General features: G+C 27.1%; 1 protein-coding gene and 1 long non-coding RNA gene across 3 annotated transcripts; one reads left to right on the forward strand and one right to left on the reverse strand.

Annotated features, from left to right (window-relative positions):
- Positions 1-51: 51 nt before the first annotated feature.
- On the forward strand, positions 52-2,070 carry LOC141525213 (uncharacterized). 2 transcript variants are annotated; one of them, XR_012478823.1, is made up of 2 exons: positions 52-871; positions 975-2,070. It is a non-coding gene; the product is annotated as an uncharacterized LOC141525213 (long non-coding RNA). The 2 variants fall into 2 exon arrangements; XR_012478824.1 differs by having other exon boundaries at positions 52-644.
- Positions 2,071-4,488: 2,418 nt separating this feature from the next.
- Positions 4,489-24,484, reverse strand: LOC141525352 (CD9 antigen). The gene is made up of 4 exons (XM_074239813.1): positions 24,064-24,484; positions 10,099-10,410; positions 9,729-9,992; positions 4,489-7,263 (listed from the first exon to the last, which is right to left on the reverse strand). Exons 1-4 carry the CDS (start codon positions 24,127-24,129, stop codon positions 7,111-7,113), a joined length of 795 nt encoding a protein of 264 aa, XP_074095914.1. The 5' UTR covers positions 24,130-24,484; the 3' UTR covers positions 4,489-7,110.
- Between the last annotated feature and the right edge of the window lie 1,450 nt (positions 24,485-25,934).

Consider the following 25,934-nt stretch of genomic DNA (forward strand, 5'->3'; position numbering starts at 1 on the left):
AAAAATCTATCAAGTATTATTGTTATATTTCATCATAATTCTAATGATAGAAGAACCTACATTACAAACTAGATTATTTGACAAATTTTAACCAAAAATAATTTTTTTTGCGAATAATTTGAAAATTTTTCCCGCACTTGGTTATTCCTCGATGCTACTAGCGTTAGATTAGCGGAAAAGGGAACAGAATTTATTTTTTATATGGAGCTCGTCCGGGTGCCATAACTTAGTCCTAATTCATACTTTTAATAATGTGATGTTTTCATCAAAATCGTGTTTATGAAACGTCTGAATTCATGAATGTGAGACTTTACTAATGTGAGGTTTTAAAAAAAATTGGTTTAATAAATGTGATATTTTCAAAACGTATACTTTGAAAAATGTGATGTTTTCAATATGTAGACTTTAATAAACGTGAGACTTTTAAAATGTGAGGTTTATGAAAAAAACGGTTTAATAAATGTGACGTTTCAATATCGTGAGATTTTGCTAATGTGAGGTTTCATAAACGTGAGGTTTTAAACAAAAATCGAGCGGCAATATCGATTGAAGATGGAAACAATTTCAGTTGATATAGTAGATTTCATGTGATAAGAACTAAAAATTTTTCAAATTGACTTCCGGGCGGCAAATCACGCAGTCCAGTATGTTAATTGTTAAATTAATTTTTCAATTAAAAAAAAAATCTATGGATGCATATTAACATTAAAGTAATTATACTTATCGAATAAACTGTAAAGGTCTAATGAAATTAATTATTAACAAGTAAAAAAATAAAAACTTATTTAAAAATAAAAAATAAAAACCCAATTTGCAAAATCAATTTATAACAAAATAATATCAATAATTATTTAGGATACACAATATCAAAGTAGCTATTCATTTATCTATTTGTTTATTTATTTATTTAGTTATATATTTATTTATGTATTTATTTATTTTTTTTTTTATATGTAACTAAAAATATATATTAGGGGGTACCCGTTACCTGGAGCTGGACTGGGCCCGAGACATGAGACTTGGCATGTGATGCTCATGAACCATCTGGGGGACAGCCACCATCTGGGGGACAGCCATCATCTGGGGGACAGCAGATGCCGGCTGAATGTGAAAGGACTTTCAATTATACCGGCCTCTTGTCGACTATCCGGAGGAACCCGTTTTCCAAGATGACTATTCGATGGATCTCCAAGTTCCTCTAAGACAAACAGTCAGAAACGAGTACGCAGCCACCTCCGCCGCTGTCGTGAATTTTCGGAATGGAGAACGCGCTATCTTCCGTCAAGAACTGGTCGAACAAAAATAACGTTAGCGCCTCCAAGCTCTGTAAGCAGATCTGTGCGGAAGACCGCGGACCTGGACCGCCCCAGGCAGCTAAAAGTGGTGGCACGCGTTCCCCAATTCCTGCAGAAACTAGAGCCCATGTATCACGACGAGGACTGCTGGAGATTTGAAAGCAAGTCATGGACCATATCAACGAGGACGACCTGGAGAACGAAGACAAATAATACCGAAGCACCCGGTAGCCGGGAGTAAAGTCCAGGTTGGACAGCATGAAGTCCAGACCCGAGCTAAACTCTCGCAAGAGCTTCCCGAACACCGGGTACAGAATTATCGTCAGCAACCTTCAGGCCAACGTCACGTAAGAGGACATTAAAGAGTTGTTTGGAGATGTCGGAGAACTCCTGATCTCGATGTTAGTTCGACCCGGTACCGCAAAAGTCGACCCGGTATACCGCATCTACGTGACCCAGAAAGACGCTACTAAGGTCATGGGGACTTATTAATACTACAACCGGCAGCTTGATGGTCACCCTATGAAGTGTCTTTTGGTCAATTCTTAGTGGAAGAACAATCTAACTGCTCCTGCTGTACGATCTGTTTCTGGATCAAGAAGATCAGGGAAGTACTAGCAATGTACAACAAAGTCTCAGTGCGGTGCATCGTGCCCTTTACGATGACAACCATAATTAACTTCCCAAACGTAAGTTATTAATATGTTTCTGGAAACCTCCAATCAAGGGTACATTCTTTAAATAAACGTTGTAATAAATTTATTGATTAAAATGATATGCGTTTGATTTAATTAATTTATTTATATTAATTTTAGAACAATGAATTAATTTATTTAAACCAGAAAAAATACAGAAACCAGGTATTAATTTAAAAGAAAAAAAAACGGCCATTCTTTCATTAGTTAACAATTAATTTGTTAATTATTTTAATAATAATCTGCCTCTATTTTTTTATTTTTTTTTCACTGAAAAATTTATTTAATTATATTAACATACTGGACTGCGTGATTTGCCGCCCGGAAGTCAATTTGAAAAATTTTTAGTTCTTATCACATGAAATCTACTATATCAACTGAAATTGTTTCCATCTTCAATCGATATTGCCGCTCGATTTTTGTTTAAAACCTCACGTTTATGAAACCTCACATTAGCAAAATCTCACGATATTGAAACGTCACATTTATTAAACCGTTTTTTTCATAAACCTCACATTTTAAAAGTCTCACGTTTATTAAAGTCTACATATTGAAAACATCACATTTTTCAAAGTATACGTTTTGAAAACATCACATTTATTAAACCAATTTTTTTTAAAACCTCACATTAGTAAAGTCTCACATTCATGAATTCAGACGTTTCATAAACACGATTTTGATGAAAACATCACATTATTAAAAGTATGAATTAGGACTAAGTTATGGCACCCGCTCGTCCAGCCAGTCGGACAGTTAATACTAAACAGCGATGATTTTTCAGTTTAATGCTATTTTTGTCCTATTATATTATTAGTTTATAATGAAATAAATAAATTGTCAATTTTTTTAACAATTAAAAAAAAATGAAATTATTCTATTAAGGTACAGTCGAGTCGCGTTATGAGCCCTCTTAGTGTCTCTCTCTTATTAACGCGAATTTGGTTAGAAGAAGAAGACAACTAGCCGGGCTCATAACGCGACTCGACTGTACTTACTTGGGCCAAACACGCCCATTGTATCTGTACAGTGTGTGTACATGATGGAAATGTTGATAAGATAAAGATGAAAAATTGAAAAATTACCACATTAAAAAGAGACAATTACATTTTATGAAGATAGGTAGATAACTGCTAATAATAATTTGCAGGAATAGTATGTTAATTTATTAAATTTCCTGGAATTAAATCATTATTTTTAAAATAAAGATGGTAAACACACATATGTATATTGGTCTACTGATGAGTAACTTACGCTGTAACTTACTGCCATCCAGAAGAATAAATTTGAACTAAAATTGATGCATGTTAAATTTAGCGGGGAAATTATTGGTTCCCAAAAATTTTTTAAAACTTAGATCTGCTGAGAATTCGATTTTAGTAGATTTCATAAAAATTTAACTATTGCAGCCGTCCTCATGGCGCAACTTTATAAAAATTTAGCGATAATTTTAGATCTAAAACTGGAGGAAAGTTGGGTAACTAGTAAAGTTTACATTTATTATTAAAAATTGACAATAATGTTTAAAATCTAAAATAATAATAAATAGTTGAATTCTTAAAAAACAATAAGAAAAATACAACAAGAGAATACTGCTAAATTTTTTATAATTATCCTTGTTTTCTTATCAATACAAAAATATTTCATAAACTAATTTTGTATAATTTGTTTTAATAAAATTGTTAATTGAATAATATTTTTATTAAAAAAAAAATTAAGTATTGTTTCTTATGTATAATTACTAAGTAAATCTAAAGATAAGTCAGTGACGCGCGGTAGCGCGCTGTACCGACAGCGCTCGGAGCCCGTCATTAATAATTTTTTTTTGTTTAATCTAATCGCGAGCACTCAAATTTTTTTGCGGATTCTGTTTCTTAAATGTTTGATGCATAATATCGAAAAAAAAAATTTCGATTTTTGAGGGAGAAGTCATTGAAATTTTCATTTGTTAACTTAAAAGTTAATTAACAATATAAAAATAAATAAATAATTCAAACTCTTATTCATTTCATTAAAATACAAGTATTCAACTATAAATCCTGAAAATTTCATTAGAATATCTCCAATAGTTTTTTAATTATCGATTTTTTAACTAAAAGTCATAAAAATTTTCATTAAAAAAAAATTGTTGTTAAAATGAAAATTATTAAAAACTGTTTTGGAGATTAATTGTTTATAGTGAATACTTCATGAAAAAATACTAATACCTGAATTCGATGATCAAGTGGAAAATAGGGGGTCCACTTGACGTGATTTAGCTCATATATATATATATATATATATATATATATATATATATATATATATATATATGTATTTACAGCATTCTTGCTTGACTCATATGCCCTTAAACTTTGCAACGTATTAGTAACATATATTTAAAAAATTTTAAAAACAGAGTTATGGTTTAAATATTATTCAAAATGTCTTTAAACTATTACCAAAACAAAGAAAGACTGTAACAATGACTTGGATAGGTTCCGTATCAATAAATGAAATAGTAAACTTTTGGCAGAAAAAATTTTTGTAGGAAGATTTGGGCATAATTTTATTAAATCAAAATCAAAAAAATCTTACAGTTGTCTATTTTATCAATTTAAATCGATATTTGTCTTGTAATATATTCATTAGAAAAGTGCGTTGGGTTATATTAACTTACTTTCTTCTCCATATCATTAGATTTTTATTATCCATAAACTTCTGAATTAGTTTCATACGTCAATTAATTTTTGATTTCTTCATATATAATTTTAATTTGAAATTTTTATTAAACTATGAGTGTTTATATCATTAATTATATATTAAAATTGTTCAAATATATTTGGTATTTTGTGTATTGAAAATAACTACAAAGAATTTATTTATAAAAAAAAAAAGAATCAATGCTTTTATAAATTTTTTATTTTTTACACTATTTTATTTTTAATATTTCATCAATATATATTTTATAATTATTAGATAAAATTATTGTATTTATATGTGAACATATTTTTAAGCTCATGCTTTTTTTTTTTTGAAATTTATGATTTCAAAAAATCCTTAGGTATTAAAAAAATTGAAAATATATTTAACATATCATGTATCGAGAAAAGATTATACATAATAATTATTAAATAGTAATTAAAAAAATTGTTCAGTATCAGTTCAATCATACATCATTTCAATAATCTTAAGTCAAATCACTGGTAAATTACCTATTTAATAAAACGATTCTCAATATTGAATCAATTTACAATACTGATGCAGAAAAAAAAGTTTTTATGTAATTGATTCCATAATATATTAGTTTATTTATATTACTTTTATTTTCCTTTATTAATAGCTTTGATATTATTACTTTAATTTTTAATAACAAAATAAATGTAGTTATTGGGTATTTAATACGATCAATTATAATGTTAATACACTAGTCTCCAGTTTGGCAATCGCGTAATTAATTCGCACACGTGTATTATAATTATTCGTACAAGATTGTTACAATAATTTAGTGGATGAATCACTACATACATAGATAAATCTTTAATTCTATAGGTTCAAAACCAAAAATTCGAAGTTGCATAAACACTAAACCATTAATTAATGCAAATGTGATAATTCAAAATTTCAAATGTTTTATTATGACAGCTATATGGATGATTAAAATTTTAATCGACAATTCATTGAAATTAAAACTGCGCAAAAAAAAACTTTTCAGTTTTTTCTCGAGTATCCTATGAAAATATAATAATTATAATATTTTAAAGACTTTCAAAAATTAGCTTGATTGAAAAAAAGTTAGAATGTTTAAGCTGCGCCAGAAAAAATTAAAACGTTCAACTTATTGTGTATTTTTACAAATAATTGAGATTTTTTTATTGACAAATAATATTAAGAATGATAAGTTAGCGGAAATAATCCTTAATAATCGATGCAACTGCAAGGATTTTTCAATATATGGATTTTTAGGGACCGCTTAATTTTTTGAAGACTCAGATGACCTCTAAAAGTTTTAATCAAGCTGATTTTTGGTGAGAACTCTTAAAATATAAACATATTTTCATCGGAAATTCGAAAAAAAAATAATCGACCTTTTTACCTCGTCACGAGATATCCTTTATTTTTGTATTACAAAAATGTAATTATTCACATAAGCTTATTACAATTCAAATGTGTTGTACAGTGTTTTATCTCTAAGATATTTTAGTTATGTCAATTTTTCCATTATTTATTAACAAGAGAAAAAAAAAATAACTTGTTATATCTTAGATCGAAGTACTGTACATAAAATTAATCAATAAAAAAAAAATAACTGTTTTTAAGCTTAGTGATATACATGTCGAAAAAATTGGCTTTAGTCATACAACATAATTAAAGAAACAAAACTTCAAATAAAACACGAAATAAATATAAAAATATTAAGATAATTAATAGATTAATAAAATAAATGTATATTTTTCTTGTATAAATATTTAATTATGATTTTATAACTAAATAAGTATGGTAAAGGAAATAAATGCATCCAAAATTTTATTTTTTGAATAGTTACCTTTTATCAGTTCATTGGGTAAATTAATTATAATTTTTTACCCTTAATAAAAATTATTGATAAATACAATTAACTTTAAAAGAAAATTTTTTATCAAATAATACGAGATTCCAAATTATTATAGTTATTTTTTATATTTTTAATTTTCTCATTTGTTTGTAAATATCTTTATAGATTTTTTGGCAAGTTTGTGCGAAAACTTGACATACTCATATCAATATTTCTTATTTAATCTCAAAAGGAATGCAACTCTCGAGACAACAATCGTTAACAAAATGTAAATCTTTGAATCTTTGGTAGAAAAATCAACACATTCAATATAATTCTTATTTCTCTCTTTTTTTTTTTCATAAATTTAATTTCATCTTAGCATTGAAAATTTTGATTCATTTTTACTACTCTATTAAACACACAGGTACCTTTAAAACAAATATTCAAATAAATGTTACAAATGTAGATTTTAAGATAAAATATACCCGAAGATTATTTTTAAAAATGTTTTGTAAAAAAATCATTTGTAATGTATTGAGTATTAATGGCACGTAAGAGACATAGATTTATGAATGGTTATTTATCATATTTATAACATTTTATGTTCTTAAGCTTTGTATCGATCTGATGAACCGATAGCGCAGCAAAGAATAAGCGAAAATATCACACTGATTAATTCAACAACACAAAGTACTATTATTACTATAAGAACAATGTAACCTTGACTGCTGAAAACGTTTCTTAGCTCGTTGACGCAACCCTGAAAAATAAAAATAATTTAGTAAGTGAAAAATATAAATTATTAATGTCTGTTAGATTACTTCACGTTTAAAATATGCACATCTATAAAATAAGAAGACTATTTTGTTGCCTAAAAGAACTGAGAGTTGAAGATCATAATTTGTATCTTCAAAATTTTGATCAATCAGTCCGGAAAAACCGTTAAATGGCTCGATTTTAAAAACTACAGCACCGATACAATCGATTTACTAAAAAGAGGGAAAAACTGACTTTTTTGACAGCAAATTTATTTTATTCTCGAATGTTGCCCTTAAATTTTCTGTGTGGTTATTGATTGCTGAGATAGTAGTCGTTGAAGACAATTTTCCACCATTAAAAGTTGGATATACCAACGAGAAATTAATGTAAAAAAAAAAAATAAATAAATAAAATAAATCAAGTTAGATAAGCAGGTAAGCTAATTCATACAGTGCAAGGAAAATAAATATCGCGCTGGTAAACTATCCAGTGGATCGTGAACGTAGTATCGTGATAAGTACAAAACAATTTCATTATTTTCATGAAACTTCGAATCTTGATTGAACCACGATTCAAGTGTATTGTGAATTTGTCAATACGTATAGTAATGGTAAGGAAATGTTTCTCTGCTATGATGAAACGTATCGTGATTTTCGCGATACACGTTTGCTGCGTCACCACTCATAACTAAGTTCTTAAGTTACTCGTAAATGTTTATATTCTGACAAAGCAATATTTATTTATTAGTTTAATTTATATTAACAGTGGGGAAGGGGAATAAGCGCGATACTGTTTTTTCCGTGAGGTTTGGCTGAGAAAATTTTTCTAAGGACATGGAAATTTTTTTTGTGATGTTTCGTTAAGATATGTGAGAACTGTGACTTTTAAAAATTTTTGACTGAAAAATCGAAAAATTAAAATCTTGGAACTTCAAAAATTACAGAAAAATTTCAAAATTTTTTTTCGCTTCCGTTACTTTTGCAAAAAGTATAATTCCTATTATATTTTTGTATTATATTATATTATACTATTAGATTTATAAAATAAAAGTTTAATCGTTACGAGTACGATTAAAATTATCTTTCAATTATAATCTAATTCTATAACGTGGATATAGCAAGATGCTGTTTGTAATACAAAGAATAATGCCGCGTATAAAATTTTTTTCTTTATGTATAAGACTACGGTACACGATGATCTATGTTCTAAATGCTTAACAAACTCTTTACTTGATTAATTTCTACTAGTTATTTATATATCTTTATTTAAATATTTTGTATTTATTATTAATATATTTATATACATGTAAAAATTGGAGTACCGCAAGGCACTATTCTAGGACTACTACTCTTTGTACTTTATATTAATAATATGTTTCAAAATGTCAATAAAGGCTCTCTAATATCATATGCAGATAATACTTCTATTTTAGCCTCAGACAAAAATTGGGAATATGTACAACTTACAAGGAATAAGAGATTATCTGACATTAGTAAATGGCTGAAAAACAACCAACTAACTTTAAATGTAGACAAGACAGTGTACATAACTTTTTGTAGTTTTAAAAGTAATATACCACATAATGTAAGACTGTATATAAATAATAAAAATCTCAAAAGAGTAGATAATCATAAATACTTAGGAATACACATAGACTATCTAATGAAATGGGATATACATGTCAAAGAATTAATTAAAAAAGTTAAATACTTTGAATTTATAATCAATAAACTAAATCAAATTATGGATACCAGGACTTTAAAAATGATATATCATGCGTTATTTGAAAGTATAATAAACTATGATACTATAGATTTGGGGGGGGGGGGTGCCAACAGAAATGTAATCAACCCTCTATTGTCTATGCAAAAAAAAATAATTAAAAAACTTAGGCTGGAACATAATACACCACTAAATATCAAACAAACTTATCTTAAATAGTTTATTATACGACTATGATGCATGTAAAAAGTTGTACAATGATTATGATGGTAGATCAAGACATAAAAAAGATAAAGCTAGGTAAAATCAATAAAACGAATTATTGCAAAAATCCATACTACGTAGCTACAAAGTATTTTAATATTTTACCAACTCAATATAAAGAATTATCGAAAATTAATAAAACAAACAAAGTTGAAATAAATAAATGGTTATCAAATACTCAAAGTCATCTAATTCTCTAAAATAATAAAAAGTTAGTTACCAGATACAAAATCAAATCAAATATAAAATAGATCAAACATTAATTTGTAATTTATCTTTTAAGGCTCATGAAAGAGTGACTCAATTAGTAATAAATATTTTTGTATATCACTAGGAATTAAGCCTATCTCTTTTTCCCTACCCTATGTACAGGCAATCTTTTTGTTTCTATGGGGATTATATGTAGTTATTTTGTACGACTATGTATGTAATTTTGGGAAGTAAAAAAATAAATAAAATATTGTTTTCAAAATTATTTACCTTGGAATAAATTTCTGGTGGCACAAAGCCTCCAACTTTAATTTTTCGTGCAGTATTGCAAAGATTAGTATCTTTGACTTTGCAGCAAGATTCAGGAACTATGTAATCATTCTTTGGGCTAGATACAGTAAGACTTATTGGACCAGTAGAGCTTCCATATTTAGAGCTGGCCCAATCGTTAGGTCCACTTGCTCCGCAGCATTGTAAATTTTCTTGAATAGAATCGACAGTTTGAGTACGGTGATCTATTTGTCCATATTCATCCTAAAGATTAATGTTTTTATGAGTATTAAAACTGTAATTTACTGAATTAACGATCCACTTATTCATTGGGAATAAATTTTTGATCAACTTTTACATTTTTACTCACTTTAACGGTATTCATGAAAGAAGCCTGGACCAAAGGTTCAATACCATCTCGATTAGTATACAACCAAGCTCCAGCTGCAATCTGAGCAACGATGACCACCAGCAGGCAGCTGAAGAAGCCAACAAGCATGCATTGCGATTCACGGAAAGCTCCGCAACATCCCAAGAATGCAACGATCAGCAAAAGAGCACCCGCTGCAAGGGTGATGTACAATCCAGCATAATAATTATGCTGTTCTTGAGTTAATGATAAAATAAAGGTTTGATCCACAAGCATCCATGTTCCAAAGACGACTGCAGTTAGACCAAGAACCTAAAATTTTATTTGAAAAACAATCAATAATTGTTCAAAGAACGCCATTCATTTTTACTGAGAATAGAAAATATAAATAATTTATTTTTACTGAATCTCTGTTCCTCTTCAAAAATGCAATAAAATAATTTGCCTTACAATATTTTTCTAATACTCTAAACATTAAATTCTGAATAATAATTTTAAGACCGAGAATACTTTCTACAAGTCAAAAATAATTAGTATCTATGAGATGTTTTCAAAAAGATTCTCTTTTAAATTAAAAAATTGAAATTATTTATTGTATATCAAACGTCAATGAAACATTTTAAGAAGTTAAAAATAATGATAATTAGTGTTTTTTATCAGTCCCTCTTACTAATCAATAATTATAGATAGCAAAGTAAAATGTATTTGAGGTAGGTGACCAACTTATAAATTATACAAAATTAATTTTTTTTTGATGTTCTCAATTCTTATACTTTTAAATATCACCCCAAAAATATTTTTAGAAAAATTCGAATTCTAATATAGTAAAATTCGTGACATGGTTTTTCTCGAAACTATCTTTTTCTAAGAGCGGACAGTTAATATCCGTAACTACTATACCAATTTTAATTTTTTTGGTCTTGTTTTGTTCGCTGAGATGTTTTGTAAGCCAATCTACTATGTGTTGCTAAATAAAGTTAATTACAACATTTTTTTGATAGAAAAAAAAAAATAGTATTTTTCAATATTTTTTTTTTTTAAATATTCGCCATTTTTTTGTTTTAGCACATCGTGATAGATTGTCTCATAAGAAAACTTTCTTTCGAAGATGCGGTGTTTTTTTTTTGTATTTTTCATTTTCATTAATCCTATAATTAACTGTCCGCCATGGGGCAGCATTTTTTTTTTCTTTTTTTTTTAAATTGAAAGATAAAGAAAGGGCAGCATTTTTTTGAGGTCTTGACTTTAGCGCCTCCTACATATTTAAAGAATGGAATTAGAAAACAAAATTTTTTTTGTATTGATAAGCTTAAAATAATAATTAAAAAAAAAATTATTGTAATATCTTACACAGGGCCTGAAAAAAAAATTATTGAAAATGTTTCATTTTTTAGCGTTCCAAAGTGGTCACCTACCTCAAATCTACAACACTACTAATATGAACAGTGTAAAGGATAAATACCATTTTCAATTACTATTTTTTAGACAAGGATGTCTTGACTCAAGAATTTGTTAAAATGAACAATTTAATATATCAATTTTTTGACAAAAGAATATCAATATCTGTTAACGGATGTTCATTATTATAAGTGAACAAACGAATAGCTTCACTTTAATTGAATAAAATTTATTTTAATCAATTTAACCAATTCCCTTGATAAAAAAGTACATTGTTGAAAATTTTTAAGGATATATAGATTTTTTTCTGAAAAACAAATTCTGACAAGTATTTTTTTTTTCTCCGTGTACAATAACTAATTCTACAAACCCGTGTAAAAAAAAATTGTCCCAAAAATATCCCAAGCTTGGGACATCCAAACGTGACACAATTTGGGACAATTTTGGGACATCTTAGAAATAAACAGAAATTTTAAAGTAGTGCATTTAGGTAATTTTTCGTCAATTTTACGTATTTTTTTGAAAATTTTTAGAATGATTCTTCAATTGTACTACAATTTTAAACGTTTATTAAATGATTTAATAAAAAAAAATTTATTTTTGCACAGCTGTAAATTTGTCTAGTAATTGATGGATAAAACATTTATTAACCATTTTTGGGACAATTTTAGGACATTTTTGGGACATTTCAAAAATATTTTTAGAATTTTTTAAAAATATTTTTAAGACAATTTTGAACGTTTTTTAAATGATTTTAAAAAAGACAATTTATTTTTGCACGGTTATAGATTTGTCGTAAGATTAATGGATGAAAATTTTTAGGACAATTTTGGGACAATTTTAGGACATTTGTGGGACTTTTTTGGAACAAATTTAGGACATTTTTGGGACATTTTCGGAACAATTTTGGGACATTTTAGAAATGTTTTCAGAAGAATTTTTAACGTTTGTAAAATGATTTAAAGAAAGACAATTTATTATTGCACGGTCATGGATTTATCGTAACATTAATGAATGAAAATTTTAGGACATTTTTGGGACAACTTTAGGACATTTTTAAAATATTTTTAGGACATCTTTTAAATATTTTGAGGACAATTTTAAACGTTTTTCAAATGATTTTGAGACAATTGTTTTTTGCACGGTTGTAGATGCATCGTTAAATCAATCGACAAAAAATTAATGGATAAAAATTTTAGGACATTTTTGGGACAACTTTAGGACATTTTTAAAATAACTTTAGGACATTTTTGGGATAACTTTAGGACATTTTTGGGACAACTTTAGGACATTTTTAAAATACTTTTAGGACATTATTTTAATTTTCGGACTGTCTATTCGGACACTGTGAGTGAGTTCCGCGTGAGGCTAGCGTGAACATTAAAAATTATTTGCCATGCTAAAATTCACGCTACAGTGTCCGAATAGCCTCAGCCTTTAATTTTTTGGAGACAATTTTAGAGGTTTTTCAAATGATTTTAAGACAATTGTTTTTTGCACGGTTGTTGATGCATCCTTAAATCAATTGACAAAAAATTAATGGATAAAAATTTTTAGGACATTTTTGGGACAATTTTAAGACATTTTTAAAATACTTTTAGGACATTTTTTTAATTTTTTGGAGACAATTTTAAAGGTTTTTCAAATGATTTTACGACAATTGTTTTTTGCACGGTTGTAGAGATATATCTTTAAATTAACGGACAAAAAATTAATGGATAAAAAATTTTAGGACAATTTCGGGACAATTTTAGTACATTTTTGGGACATTCTTAAAATATTTTTAGGACATTTTATTAATATTTTGAGGACAATTTTAATCGTTTTTCAAATGATTTTAAGACAATTGTTTTTTGCACGGTTGTAGATGCATCTTAAAATTAATAGACAAAAAATTAATGGATAAAAAATTTTAGGACAATTTTGGGACAATTTTAGTACATTTTTGGGACAATTTTAGGACATTTCTGGGACATTTTCAAAATATTTTTAGGACATTTTTTAAATATTTTGAGGACAATTTCGAATGTTTTTCAAATAATTGTAAGACAATTGGAGATTGCACGGTTGTAGATACATCATAAAATTGACGGATAAAAAATTTTAGGACAATTTTGGGACAGTTTTAGGATTTTTCAGGACAATTTTAGGACATTCTTGGGCAGTTTTCGGACGTTTTTGGGACATTTGTAGGAAACTTTATGACATTTTTGGGACAGTTTTAGGATATTTTTGGAACATTTTTTTAGATATTTTTTTGTAAATTTTGAATGTTTTTCAAATGATTTTAAGAAAGACAATTCATTTTTGGACGGTTGTAGATTTGTCCTTATAATGGATAAAAATTTCAGGAATTCTGAGACGATTATAGAAAATATTTAGGTCCATTTTAGGAGATTTTTGGGAAAATTTTAGAACGATTTTAGAAAAATTTAACGACAATTTTGATTTTTTCTAATTATTTTTTAAGAAAGATAATTTATTTTTCACAGCTGTTGATTTGTTTGAAAATTAATGGATGGAACATTTTTTGTACATTTCAGAACATTTTTAGCATAATTCATAGAGTTGTTCATTTATTTCTTTCGTCTTTTTTCCAGAACAAAATCAATTTTTCTAAATTTTGTTTTCTCCCCGTCAATGTTATTTTTAGATTTATTTTTTTCGCTTGTATTATGTTTCTTTCCGTATCTTCTTTCACCTGTTTTCGATTTTTCTTTGGCCTTCATTTTATCATACTTTTCTTTTACTGCGCTGCATGTTTTGGTTATGCAACTCTTAAACTCTTTTTGGTTCAATCATAACCTTTTTTTTACCACTTTGTGCATGTAATCTGAAATTCAATGTGCTTATGTTTTACTACGATTAGAATTCTAATGTCTTGTATTTGTCACACATTTTATTGAAATTGCATCAAGAAAAATAGGGCTTGCTCTATGATACATCCCTATAGTAGCAACAAGAAAAAATCATGTGGCTGCAACAATATTAAAGAATAAAGAAATTCTAACACATGGAAAAAAATAATCGGGAAAGGTTACCAATTGGCGATCGGTATCTGCTACCGATTTTTTTTTTGGTTGAGGGAACCGATTTTTTTTTTTGGTTGATGCTACCGTTTTTCCGAGATCCGTTACCGAAAAAATCGGTAGCTGCTCTTATCCTAATCCTTATTTATTTTTTGCCCTTTGGGCAGAAAGTGGCAACTTTGGTCTCTCCGCGCTAAACAAAGTTGCCACTTTCCGCCTTCCTCGGACAAAATAGTATATTACACCCCTTGGGAAGGAAAATAAGAAAAGCCTCAGATCACATGTAATCAACAAACATTATTATACTATTTTTTTGTAAACTATTTCTTATTTTCCTTCCCAAGGGGTGTAATATACTAATTATATTCCTCTCAAATTCAATTTCCAGAGCAGTAGTTGTAAAAAGTATTGTATGTTACAAGTGGGATAACAACAACACGATTGTCCGATTATTTGCTACTTATCCCACATGTACCATAAATAACTATTAATTACGATTATTACATGCCACATGATTTTTTTTATGTTGCCAAAGCAGGATTTTACATTAGCTGCAACATGAAAATCATGGTGCTGCTACATGATTTTTTCGTATTGATAACACTGGAATGTATCATGTTGCAGCGCTTATTTTTTATCCTTGTACCAATCAATCAATCATAATACACTAACATTGAATAGCTGTGATAACTTTTTTTGGAATTTTTTATTTTCCTTTACCACCGGTCAGGGTCATATTGGATAAATTTTTTTCGCCGAATATGTATTTTAGTAATTTTTTGACTAATTTCGAAGGATCACGCTTATATGTGTCGGTCACAATTTCTAAAAATGATGCACTGACCAATATATTGCTTCCAGGTGTTAGTTCAATCTAATAAACAAATTAATAGAGTTGAGATAAATCTAAACTTAAAGGAACCAAAAAAGAGAAGAAAAGATTGGAAAATCTAATAATGCCCGCCTCATAACGGTCATTCAATTTTTAATAAAAAAATTAGGAAAACGGTTGACCCTGAAGGCCATCCTTGCAACTTCCCGCTACTTTCGTAATGAAGCGCTCGAAATTGCACTTATTATGTTTTTGAGCTCTTCGAGCTCAAAAATACAATTTTCGTGTAGTTTTGAGCTCTCCAAGCTCAAAAGTTTGATAGGAGTTTAATAAATCACTATTTTTTTAATTTTCAAACCGCAATAACTTTTGAATGAATGAACCGATTTTCTCACGGTTAGAGGCATTCGACGCAGTTTTTTAAATTATATGATTTACTTTCAAACACAAATTTTTTATCCATTAATTTTTTGTCAATTGATTTAAGGATACATCTAGAACCGTGCAAAAAACAATTGTTTTAAAATTATTTGTAAACACGTTTAAAATTGTCCTCAAAATATTAAAAAAATGTCCTAAAAATATTTTAAAAATGTCATAAAATTGTTCCAAAAAAGTCCCAAAATCGTCCCTAAAATGTCTCAAAATTGTCCCAAAAATGTCCTAAAATTGTCCCAAAAATGTCTTAAAATTGTTCCAAAATTGTCCTAAAATTTTCATCCATTAATCTTACGATAAATCCATGACCGTGCAAAAATAAATTGTCTTTTTTAAAATCATTTAAAAAACGTTCAAAATTGTCTTAAAAATATTTTTAAAAAGTTCTAAAAATATTTTTGAAATGTCCCAAAAATGTCCTAAAATTGTCCAAAAAATGGTCAATAAATGTTTTATCCATCAATTACTAGACAAATTTACAGCTGTGCAAAAATCAATTTTCTTTTATTAAATCATTTAATAAACGTTTAAAATTGTAGCACAATGGAAGAATCATTCTGTAAATTTTCAAAAAAATACGTAAAATTGAAGAAAAATTACTTAAATGCACTATTTTAAAATTTCTGTTTATTTCTGAGATGTCCCAAAATTGTCCCAAAAATGTCCCAAATTGTGTCACGTTTGGATGTCCCAAGCTTGAGACATTTTTGGGACAATTTTTTTTTACACGGGAATAGCTATCAGTTAAATTTTTACAACAATTGATGTAAAACATTTCAAGCTTTTTTTATAATAAGATGATTTTTTTTAATTATTTTATTCTCTATTTAAACCTTAGAATTAATTTCAATAGTATTGAATCAGCGAACTTTCTATTGCTGTAGAACAAAATCTTAATAAATAAAAATTATTTTTTACTTTCTAGTTGAATTGGATATTAAAAGATGTTATTTAATTATTTTAAACAATAATTTTTACTATTTTAATTATTTCTTAGCAAAAGGATTTATCAACGTTGAATTGTAGTATGGTTGCACATTTTATGTAATGAAATTAAAAGTTAGATCAATTATTTTTTATAAAAATTTCTATCTATCTCTACTTAAATTACCAACATTTCCGCTATCTAACACACCTTTCTTTCAATCTCAATTACATTTCACAGTTGACTGATCAGACATTTGCAAAGGCCAGAGATCGAACCTATCTTTTTAAAAATTTTAAGTTTAAGATGAATTTATCTTAATTTTGAACAGGAATTATTCAAACAAAAAATAAAAATATTTTTTATCTTTGAATAACTGCAGTATTAACTGGCATTTGTGATTAAATGAGACTGCGTCGACGTTTAAATATAAATATAGCTGTAAATGTTAATTATGCCTGAAAGACGTAGGCCGACATTTTTACAGAGCAAGTCTAGGTGGAGGATATTTCCTAGTTGAATAAAATTAAATGATAAAACTTGCTTTGAGTCAAACTATATAAATAGATAAAAATGTGATTTATTCTAAACGCGAGAAACTATAAAAAAGACAATATTAAAATACAAACTTATTTTAGATCGTGATCCATGTTCTATGCATTTTACATTACATCATACCCACAGTATGTTCATGTATTCATTGGATAATACTCGAGTGACTTCAAGATAAAATTAAAAGTTCAACATCGGTTAAATAGTTAAGTGTTATGAAAATTTTTTATTTTTTTACTATAAACTCAACAAACATAAAGCCAAAAGGCCGAAGTAAAAATTTTTCTTGAAATTCTATTCTTGGTGGAAGTAATTTTTTCTTAATTCAAATTATCATAAATACTTGATACAATAAATTTTTATATTTGATAAAAATTTTTAGATACTTTAGGGAAGCAGCGCTACCTACTTCAGCTGAGAAAAAAATTTTCTCACCTTAAGAAAATTTTTCTCTTGAATATTTGATACCCATTTTATATTATTTTAGCGTACAATTATACATATTAAATGAAAAAAAAAATGATTCAATATTATTTGATCATCCCATTTGACATGTTAATCAATAAAAAAATTAATGAAAATTTACTTCTATCGAGATGTTTAATTTTTGGGAGCAAGAGAGAAATTTTCTCAAGACAAGAAATTTTACTTCTATCAAGAACTAAATTTTTTGGAGCAAGAGGCTGAATTTTCTTAAAACTAGAAGATTTTTTTGGCTTAAATAAATTTTCTTGGATCAAGATACGTATTTCTTAAATCAAGAAAATTAATTTTGTTGGAATAAGTGAAATTTCTTGTGTCAAAAAAAAATTATTTTTTCGCTCAAGAAAATAATTAGGAAGAAAAATATTTTCACGGTTTAAGTCAACCTTTTTTTCTGTATATATATATATATATATATATATACGATATTACGCGGCTAGTCATGAGGATAACGTCTACAATTCTTATCGGACCCTAAATTTGCATGGCAACCGTTACTATAGAGACGCTTATTATTGAAAGCATTTACCATGACAGATGACGAGAATAGGCATCGACTATTACGCGTAAAATATTTTTATTTCAAATCATTTCCGCTGTTTTGCTATTCTCAATAAATATCTTTAGGTAAATAAAAAAAAAATTAATAAATTATTTCTTTCAGTATTGGCTCTAATAATGAATAACAAGTTTCACTACTTCTCGCCTTGCCTACACGAACAACTTATGTTTTTTTTTTTTATTGTCCATTCAAAATCATTCAATAATATTAATACAACGTTATAAACATTATTTCATTTATCATTATATTTAATAATGAGAAATGGAAAAGTAACATAATTTTTTTTTATTTTATAGTCAATTATTTCCTTATATTTAATTTCGCAAAGATAATAATTTTGTAATTTAATTATATCGTAAAAATCCAGTAATATAATTCAAATGATTCAACATGTAATGACTAGTTCGTAATTCTGAATAGTTCAAGTAGTAAGTTGATTAATTTGATACATTAGACTCAGATAAAATTTGAACGTGATTAAATTTATTTTTAGAAACGTCTAGTGAAAGACATATACTTCTTCTTTTAACTAGATGGAGTTGGGGACAAAAAAAAGTTTTATTCCCACGCGTGTATCTGGATTAGTTTGAAAGTAATTTATGAATCTTTTAAGTCAAAGTAGATTTAATTACACTGAGACTAGACCCAACACTATTTTATTTCACTCATTCAGAGGTTCTCTCGTGTAATAGGCCATTTTGAAGAAGGATATAAATGTAAAAAGAAAAATTTAATAGTAAGCTATTTTGAACTATTAAAATAAAATTTATACAGAACACAATTAATACACTGTGAGAAAAACGGTGTAAGCGTAGGTAATATTGGTATTAATTTAACGACGTCAACGGTGTTAAAATTAAGTTTTTACAACTGTTCAAAACACTTTTTTTTATTAACGTAATTTTTTTCTAATAACAAGAAATATTTTGTAATTTTTAAGATCCAATTATTTAATTATTAATTATAAATTCATATGGCATGGTTGAATTGATGGCCATAAAAATGGTTAATTATAATATAAAGTTTTAATTGTTGTTCATGGTTTGAAAATTAACTTTTTGATAGATGAGACAAATAATTTAATTTTTATGCATAAAATTTTTTCTGATTGGCATTTATTATTTTGATTCTTTTTCCACTAAAAATTTCAAATTAATAACAAGATAGTTAGCTTTATCATTAATCATAATATATTTTATAATTTCTGTTCTTTAGTAAAATATTACTCATTATAAATTTATCAACATATCAAATTTGCATGATAAGATTACTTAGCAACTTTACAAATTCATTTGAGAAACTTTGTTGACTAGACTGTCGGTTATAATCTGATGAGGTAAGTTGCACTTGAGCCAAGGATTTTGATTATTTGATTTACATGCGTCTTTTGAGATGTTATATGTTGGTTTAGTTTATAATATAACATGAAAATTATCCATACTCGTAAATTATTTGACCTAATTTAGGAACATTGAATGTTTTGTGTAATTTATTTGTAGATGTTCCTGGTTTTAAATTTCATATCATGAAAAAGACACTTGTGTTGCATTAGGTACTTGACGTTGATTATAATTTATTTTGCTCCTTAATTGGCCAACATATAATAGCAATGGCCTTGTATATATTTTGTATATAATTGCTTTATTATTCATAGAGATTTTATTGTGAAGACAAAGAAGAAAATATAACATCAGTATCGCTGTAATAGTTATGTTTATTGAAATTCAATCAAGTTTATAACAAGACCTGAATATTTTAGTTTCTTGTTGGATTCTCTGAATAAAAATAAATCCAAGTTATAAACTTTTAGTTTTATATTTTAGATATTTTGTTCTTAGAAATATTTATTTTAGAAAAATAACATATTTTCTTTTAGTAGTTTTTAAATGTGAAAAACACATTTAAAGCACATTTGTGCAGCTAGAATAAGAAAGCCTGTATAGGCTTGATTTTTTGACCTTAGGTACTTGAGTTGTACAAAGGACTCCTTATTTTACACTATACAGTACAACCAAATATTACGGTCCTAGTTAAGCAGAAAAAAATGTGTTTTACTAAGGACAATACAGAGGGTTAGACCTCACAATAAAATAGTTTTTAACATTATAGTTAGTCTGCGACTAAACTCTGTCAAGTAACAAATAAAGATTCTATTTGAATCACTCTATGTGGATAATAATCTTGTCTTTTGACTTTATTTATTATTAATCCTATCCATAACTTCGTACATTTATCTATGAGATTTGAGGGTACTTATCCATCTAAAAAAAAAAAAAAATAAAAAAAAAAAGATTTTATACTGAGAGAAAAAAGTCATTTTACAAAAAAGGATTTTTGAGCTCATAAATTTGTTGAAGTGAACCATTTAAATTGATTTTTTTTTTAAATACAAATATCAATATCTATATTCATTATGCAATATTTGTCTCTATTATCATAGATAAAAACAAACGACTAGTTTTATTCGAATTAAGTAAAAATTATTTTGATGAATTCGATCAATTCTTTAGGCAAGAAAATATATTATCGATAATTGTTAAAAACGTATGTTTTTGTAGCAATAAAATTTTCTTAAAAGTATTATTTTATTTTTTTAGCTTACAATATTTTAGAAATTTATGTTTAAAAAATTGGACAAATTATATTATCTTGATTTACAAACTAAGTCAAAAATTGAAACGCAATTTTTTGAATAAAATAAAAAATTATTGATGAGGCAAATTATAAATTGTTTTTTCAGAGCCGAAAAATCAGGTTCACAGTTAAGAATTACGATCATCACTGATATAACAGGTTTTATTATACAAAAACAAAAAGATACTATTTTTGACGGTTCTATAATTTTTTTTTAAATCTTTAGTGAATTCAAAAAATTTATTAATAGAACCGACTTTGAATAAAACTCGAAACACGAAAAACTAACATATTTTCAGAGGAGACTAGTAAAAAAAAGTCGATTCTTTACGCCACCCTAATGTACACAAATGCATGTGCGTGTGTATTGAGTACGAACTATATGTAGATAATTTATTTTTGAATATTTATGTGTGACCAGGTGTTCTTTCAATATGAGTCATACACTACACCTCATTCAGTAATACTCAAGGGTACAATTTTAATAAATTACAAATTTATACAGTAAAATTAAATTTTAATAATATGAACAAATTTTGTTGGTAGTCAGTTGTGAGGGAAAACTCCCAACTGTAATTTTCAAATAGAATAGCGTAAACATTTAAAATAAACTTATGAATCATTTATTATAATAGATTATCTAAGTTACGCTGACCAGCGCAGTTGTATAAACTTATATTTGACACAACTATATTTTATAACAATGAGAGGAACAAATTTTATTCAAATCCTTTTTTTTCTTTATTTTAACTTTCGAAGAAATAATTTTTAGGTTTTTTTCCAAAAGTGAATTCTAATATAAAAAAAAAATATTTTCGAAAATTTTTCTTTATAATTTACTATTTAGTGTTCAGCAGAAATAGTATTTTTTCTAATATAACGACAAAGCCATTAATGAAAATGATTTTGAAGTAAGGTTCCTCAATATTTCAACCCATTAAACCATATTTAAAATTTATTGAGTCATAAATATTTTTAACTTTCCACAATAAAAATTGATGATTTAAAAAAATTGGGAAATTTTTGACTTGTCCCTGATTTTTTAAATACGTGCTTTTATCAGATTATCACGTAGTATAAGATCTAGGAAGCAGCTCTTATTATTTCTACAATATTGTTCTGATATTCGCATGCATATATGCACGTGCAAGCAGCATGTATGTAATTGTGTCTATATTTTTTATAACTTTTGAATGGTTTGATCAATCAAATCGCAGTTTTCAAAAAAAAATAAAAAAATTTTTATGAAGTTACAACCGAAACATCATTAGCATCAGTGCCCTGGTATTCATCATCATAAATATGAGTAGCTTAGTATAAAATATTACTAAGTCTTAATTATCTTATATGAGCAATCTATAAATTATTGTTCAGCTACTTAGCCCTTCGAAACTAAGTTAAATTACTTTATTTATTACTATTCTTACATAACTGATACGTTTATCACATCTAATATTTATAATTGTATAACTTAACATTCATTGTACTATAACATACTGCATCGTATCTTTGTATGTTTATTGTCTTATATACACAGTAATATTGTAAGCTGTGTACATACACTATTTTGGAGACTTTGTCATAGGCAAGTCAGCTGTTAGATCGTGTAAAAGGAAATAAAAATAAAATGCAGCAAACCGCAATTCCAAATTTTCAAAAAAGTCTTTTACCAATACAACTTACAGAATTTTGAGCTTGAAAATGTATAAAAAATGTACTTGTATGCTCGACGAGCTTAAAGCTACGTAATAGGAAAATTTTCAAAGTTGAGCCTGTAAGGTCAACGAGTTTTTGGATATTTTTTTTGACATTTAAGTTAACCGTCATTTAACAATTTTTAGATTTTATTTATCGAAAAAATTTACTCCAAAAAATTATTTTTAAAAAATTGCATTTTTAATTTTTTAAAACTTCTAAATATCAATTTTTTTCCTAATTTTTTTTTGCCTTAATTTATTTGTTCGAAAAAATTCTCAAAATTATCAAATATCTGCTAAATTTATTTTCATATATTTTTTTGAAAAATACTAATTAAAAAAAAAATACAAAAACAACGATCTTTTTTTTCGATTAATTACTAATTTCCCGAATAACTTACTATTATGTATTTTTTTTTTTTAGTTAGTTATTCATTTTCATAAAATTTAGTAATATGTTTTTTTAATTATTAATTTTATTCAATTAAAAAAATTGAATAATAAAAATAAAAAATTTTTCAGAACTCAGTTCTGAAAAAATTATAAACTATAAAAGAAGCTAACTTTACTATTATAACAATTGATCCTATTGATGTAAATAATCATTTTAATATGCGACTTGAAATAAAATATTAGTCAATATTTTTTCAACCTTCAAGACTACTCTGTAAACCTTTTTAGCACTCCATACAAAAAGGGAATTTGCTAAATTTTCGCTTGTTTTTTTGTTACATATGTATATGACAAACTATGTTGTCATACCCACAAAATAGAGGGTGTACAAAACTTTATCCAACATCCGATATAACTAAATTTAGTCACATTGAATATTTTAATTATGTATACACTCAGTAAGTATGCATGTAGGATGAGCGCGGTTGGTTAGTAGAAGGTCGAAATAAAATAGAAGACGAGCAAAAGAAATGGAAAAAAGTTTAGAGAGAGATCGACTTCTTGTACAACCCCAGATGCAATCAATAAAGCTATTTTGTTTTAGAAATACGTCACAAAATTATTTTGAAATCAACAAAACTCACTAGATTTACTAGATTTTGCTTTTTAAAAGACATTTCTACAATTTATTTACGTTTAAGCTTAATCAACAATTTAATTATTTATTGCGTGTAATTAAATAGATAGAAAAAAATTCAGATAAAACAGAAAATATATTTATAATCGGCAAGAAGAAAATATCAGAAGTTCAAAAGAGGTAATTAAAGTGATGATTAAACGAAACATATACCAATTAAATTACAACTAATTTAAATCTTCTTTGGAAAATGATATTTTCAATGTAATTAATTAAAATAATAGTCTTTTAAAATGATTAAAATTTTTAATTCTTAATGAAAAGAAGACTTTGTTCGTACTGATGAAAAATAATTTTTAAATTATATTAATTATAATAAACTTACCCAAAATATAAGGTTGACAAATACAAGAGTATATTTCATAACACCATAACAATGAGAAAGAACCATTGTTGCGAATAACTTTTTATTTTATCTTTATATATTAACAAATAATTGTTATTAACGTTAAACACTTGGTTTTAATATCTGTTTATTTCATATCAATATGAGTTGATACGAAAAAAACATCAATATTTAAATAATAATACCGGATTAAATATTTATAACTAAAAATTCAAACATTAGTATTTGAAAATAATTATTAATATAAATAAATTACAATTATTAGAGCGTTTTTGTACTTTTTATTTTTTTTTTTTTTTTAAATAATTAAATACAATCACTAGATAGACGCTTATTTACGCCAAGCACAACTAAACACTGAGCATAATTCAAGTGAGAGGCTGCTTAAGGCAATAAGATAACTGAAAGATCGAATTTTGTTAAGCTGGTCGCCAATTCTAATACCAACATTATTATAGTGTTAAACTGATGTTACTAAATTTTTGTACTGGTGTGATGTCATATCACGGTTTAGTTGAATCGTGACTGGCGCCACCACGCGATCACTGATGATACTCCTTTGATAGCGCGAAACTTAACATTAAATTTAATTTTATAATTATAAGAAAACTTTTGGGAAAACCCCACAACCTAGGTTTAGACTTTTAACTATTAGAAAAAGGTTATTGTTAAAATGTATTTTGTACTCTCTGAAAATTCAGTACAATGGACTAGGAATAATAATTTAGAAAAGAGGATTAAGCCATGAAAATATAAATTTACTACCTAATTGCTCTCTACTTAAGAAATATAAAATGTATAAAAAATGCAAGAAGATAGTCTGAGCCGATTTGTGACCCTCATTTATGACGAGTCCAGCTCAACCACTCAGTCCGGTAAATTCCCAAGGATGATGAAAACTTCGGACAACTCTGCTGGCGAGCCCAGGTAGTTCAACAGCGGTCGGAAAGGACGAGTACCTGAGTACGAGAACAGCTAGGACCCAGTGAGAAGGAGAAGGACCAATCAACGTTGCCAAAAGACCGGTACAGCGGAATACTCGGATGGTAGGGAGAGTCGCCCCCGCCACTTCTAGTGGTACGAATCGGACAGACATTTTGAGAAAGAATCAGAATAATATTCGAGCTCAGACTTATCACCTCGGTTTTCAATTTTTGTAAAGTCTTAGTGAATATATATTTTAATTCAGTTAAACCAATTTCGTTCAGTTGTTTATTTAATTTATATTCATTTAATTCCATTTTCCTCATCATATAAATTCCCGTTGATAAAGTTGAGTATTTCAATATTCCCGGGCGAATTAAAGACCACTTCGATAACTTTAAATTTAAATAAAGATTTTCATCGTTGTCCACCAGGAGGAGGACATAACACTGGTAAATTTGTTTCATTTACTGATAGCGCTCTCTCTTGACAAAGCTATGAAAAAATTGATGGCGCCAATTTGAAAAAAAGAAAACAAATGGAGTACGATTTAACTATCCTTCCTTTCCTTTAATATAAAATTAAGATGAAATGTATGTGGCATCAATTTATTCGTGATGTGATTGGTCGAATATATCATAATCATAAAAATATATGCAAACTCTATATTTAGGCGCGCGCAAATTCAAATTCTAGTTGTGGAATAACACAACTTAATTTTAGAGTCTAGATACACAGTATTGATATAACAATTGTATACGTTTCTACATGAGATTTTCAATTAAACATTGAAACGAAATTAATATTTGTGAAAAACATAAAATGAACGATCCGTTAAGGTAGTACCCTCGCTAGAGTCGTTTTCTTAGGATTTTTTTTCAATTTTGGCAGATTAATGTTTATATAGTTCTGCATCGATTGACGCA

This window comes from Cotesia typhae, unplaced genomic scaffold, assembly GCF_013202065.1.
Source record: "Cotesia typhae breed Kobodo isofemale line unplaced genomic scaffold, CoteBio_Ctyphae contig_26, whole genome shotgun sequence".
In the NCBI taxonomy this organism is placed as follows: Eukaryota; Metazoa; Arthropoda; class Insecta; order Hymenoptera; family Braconidae; genus Cotesia; species Cotesia typhae.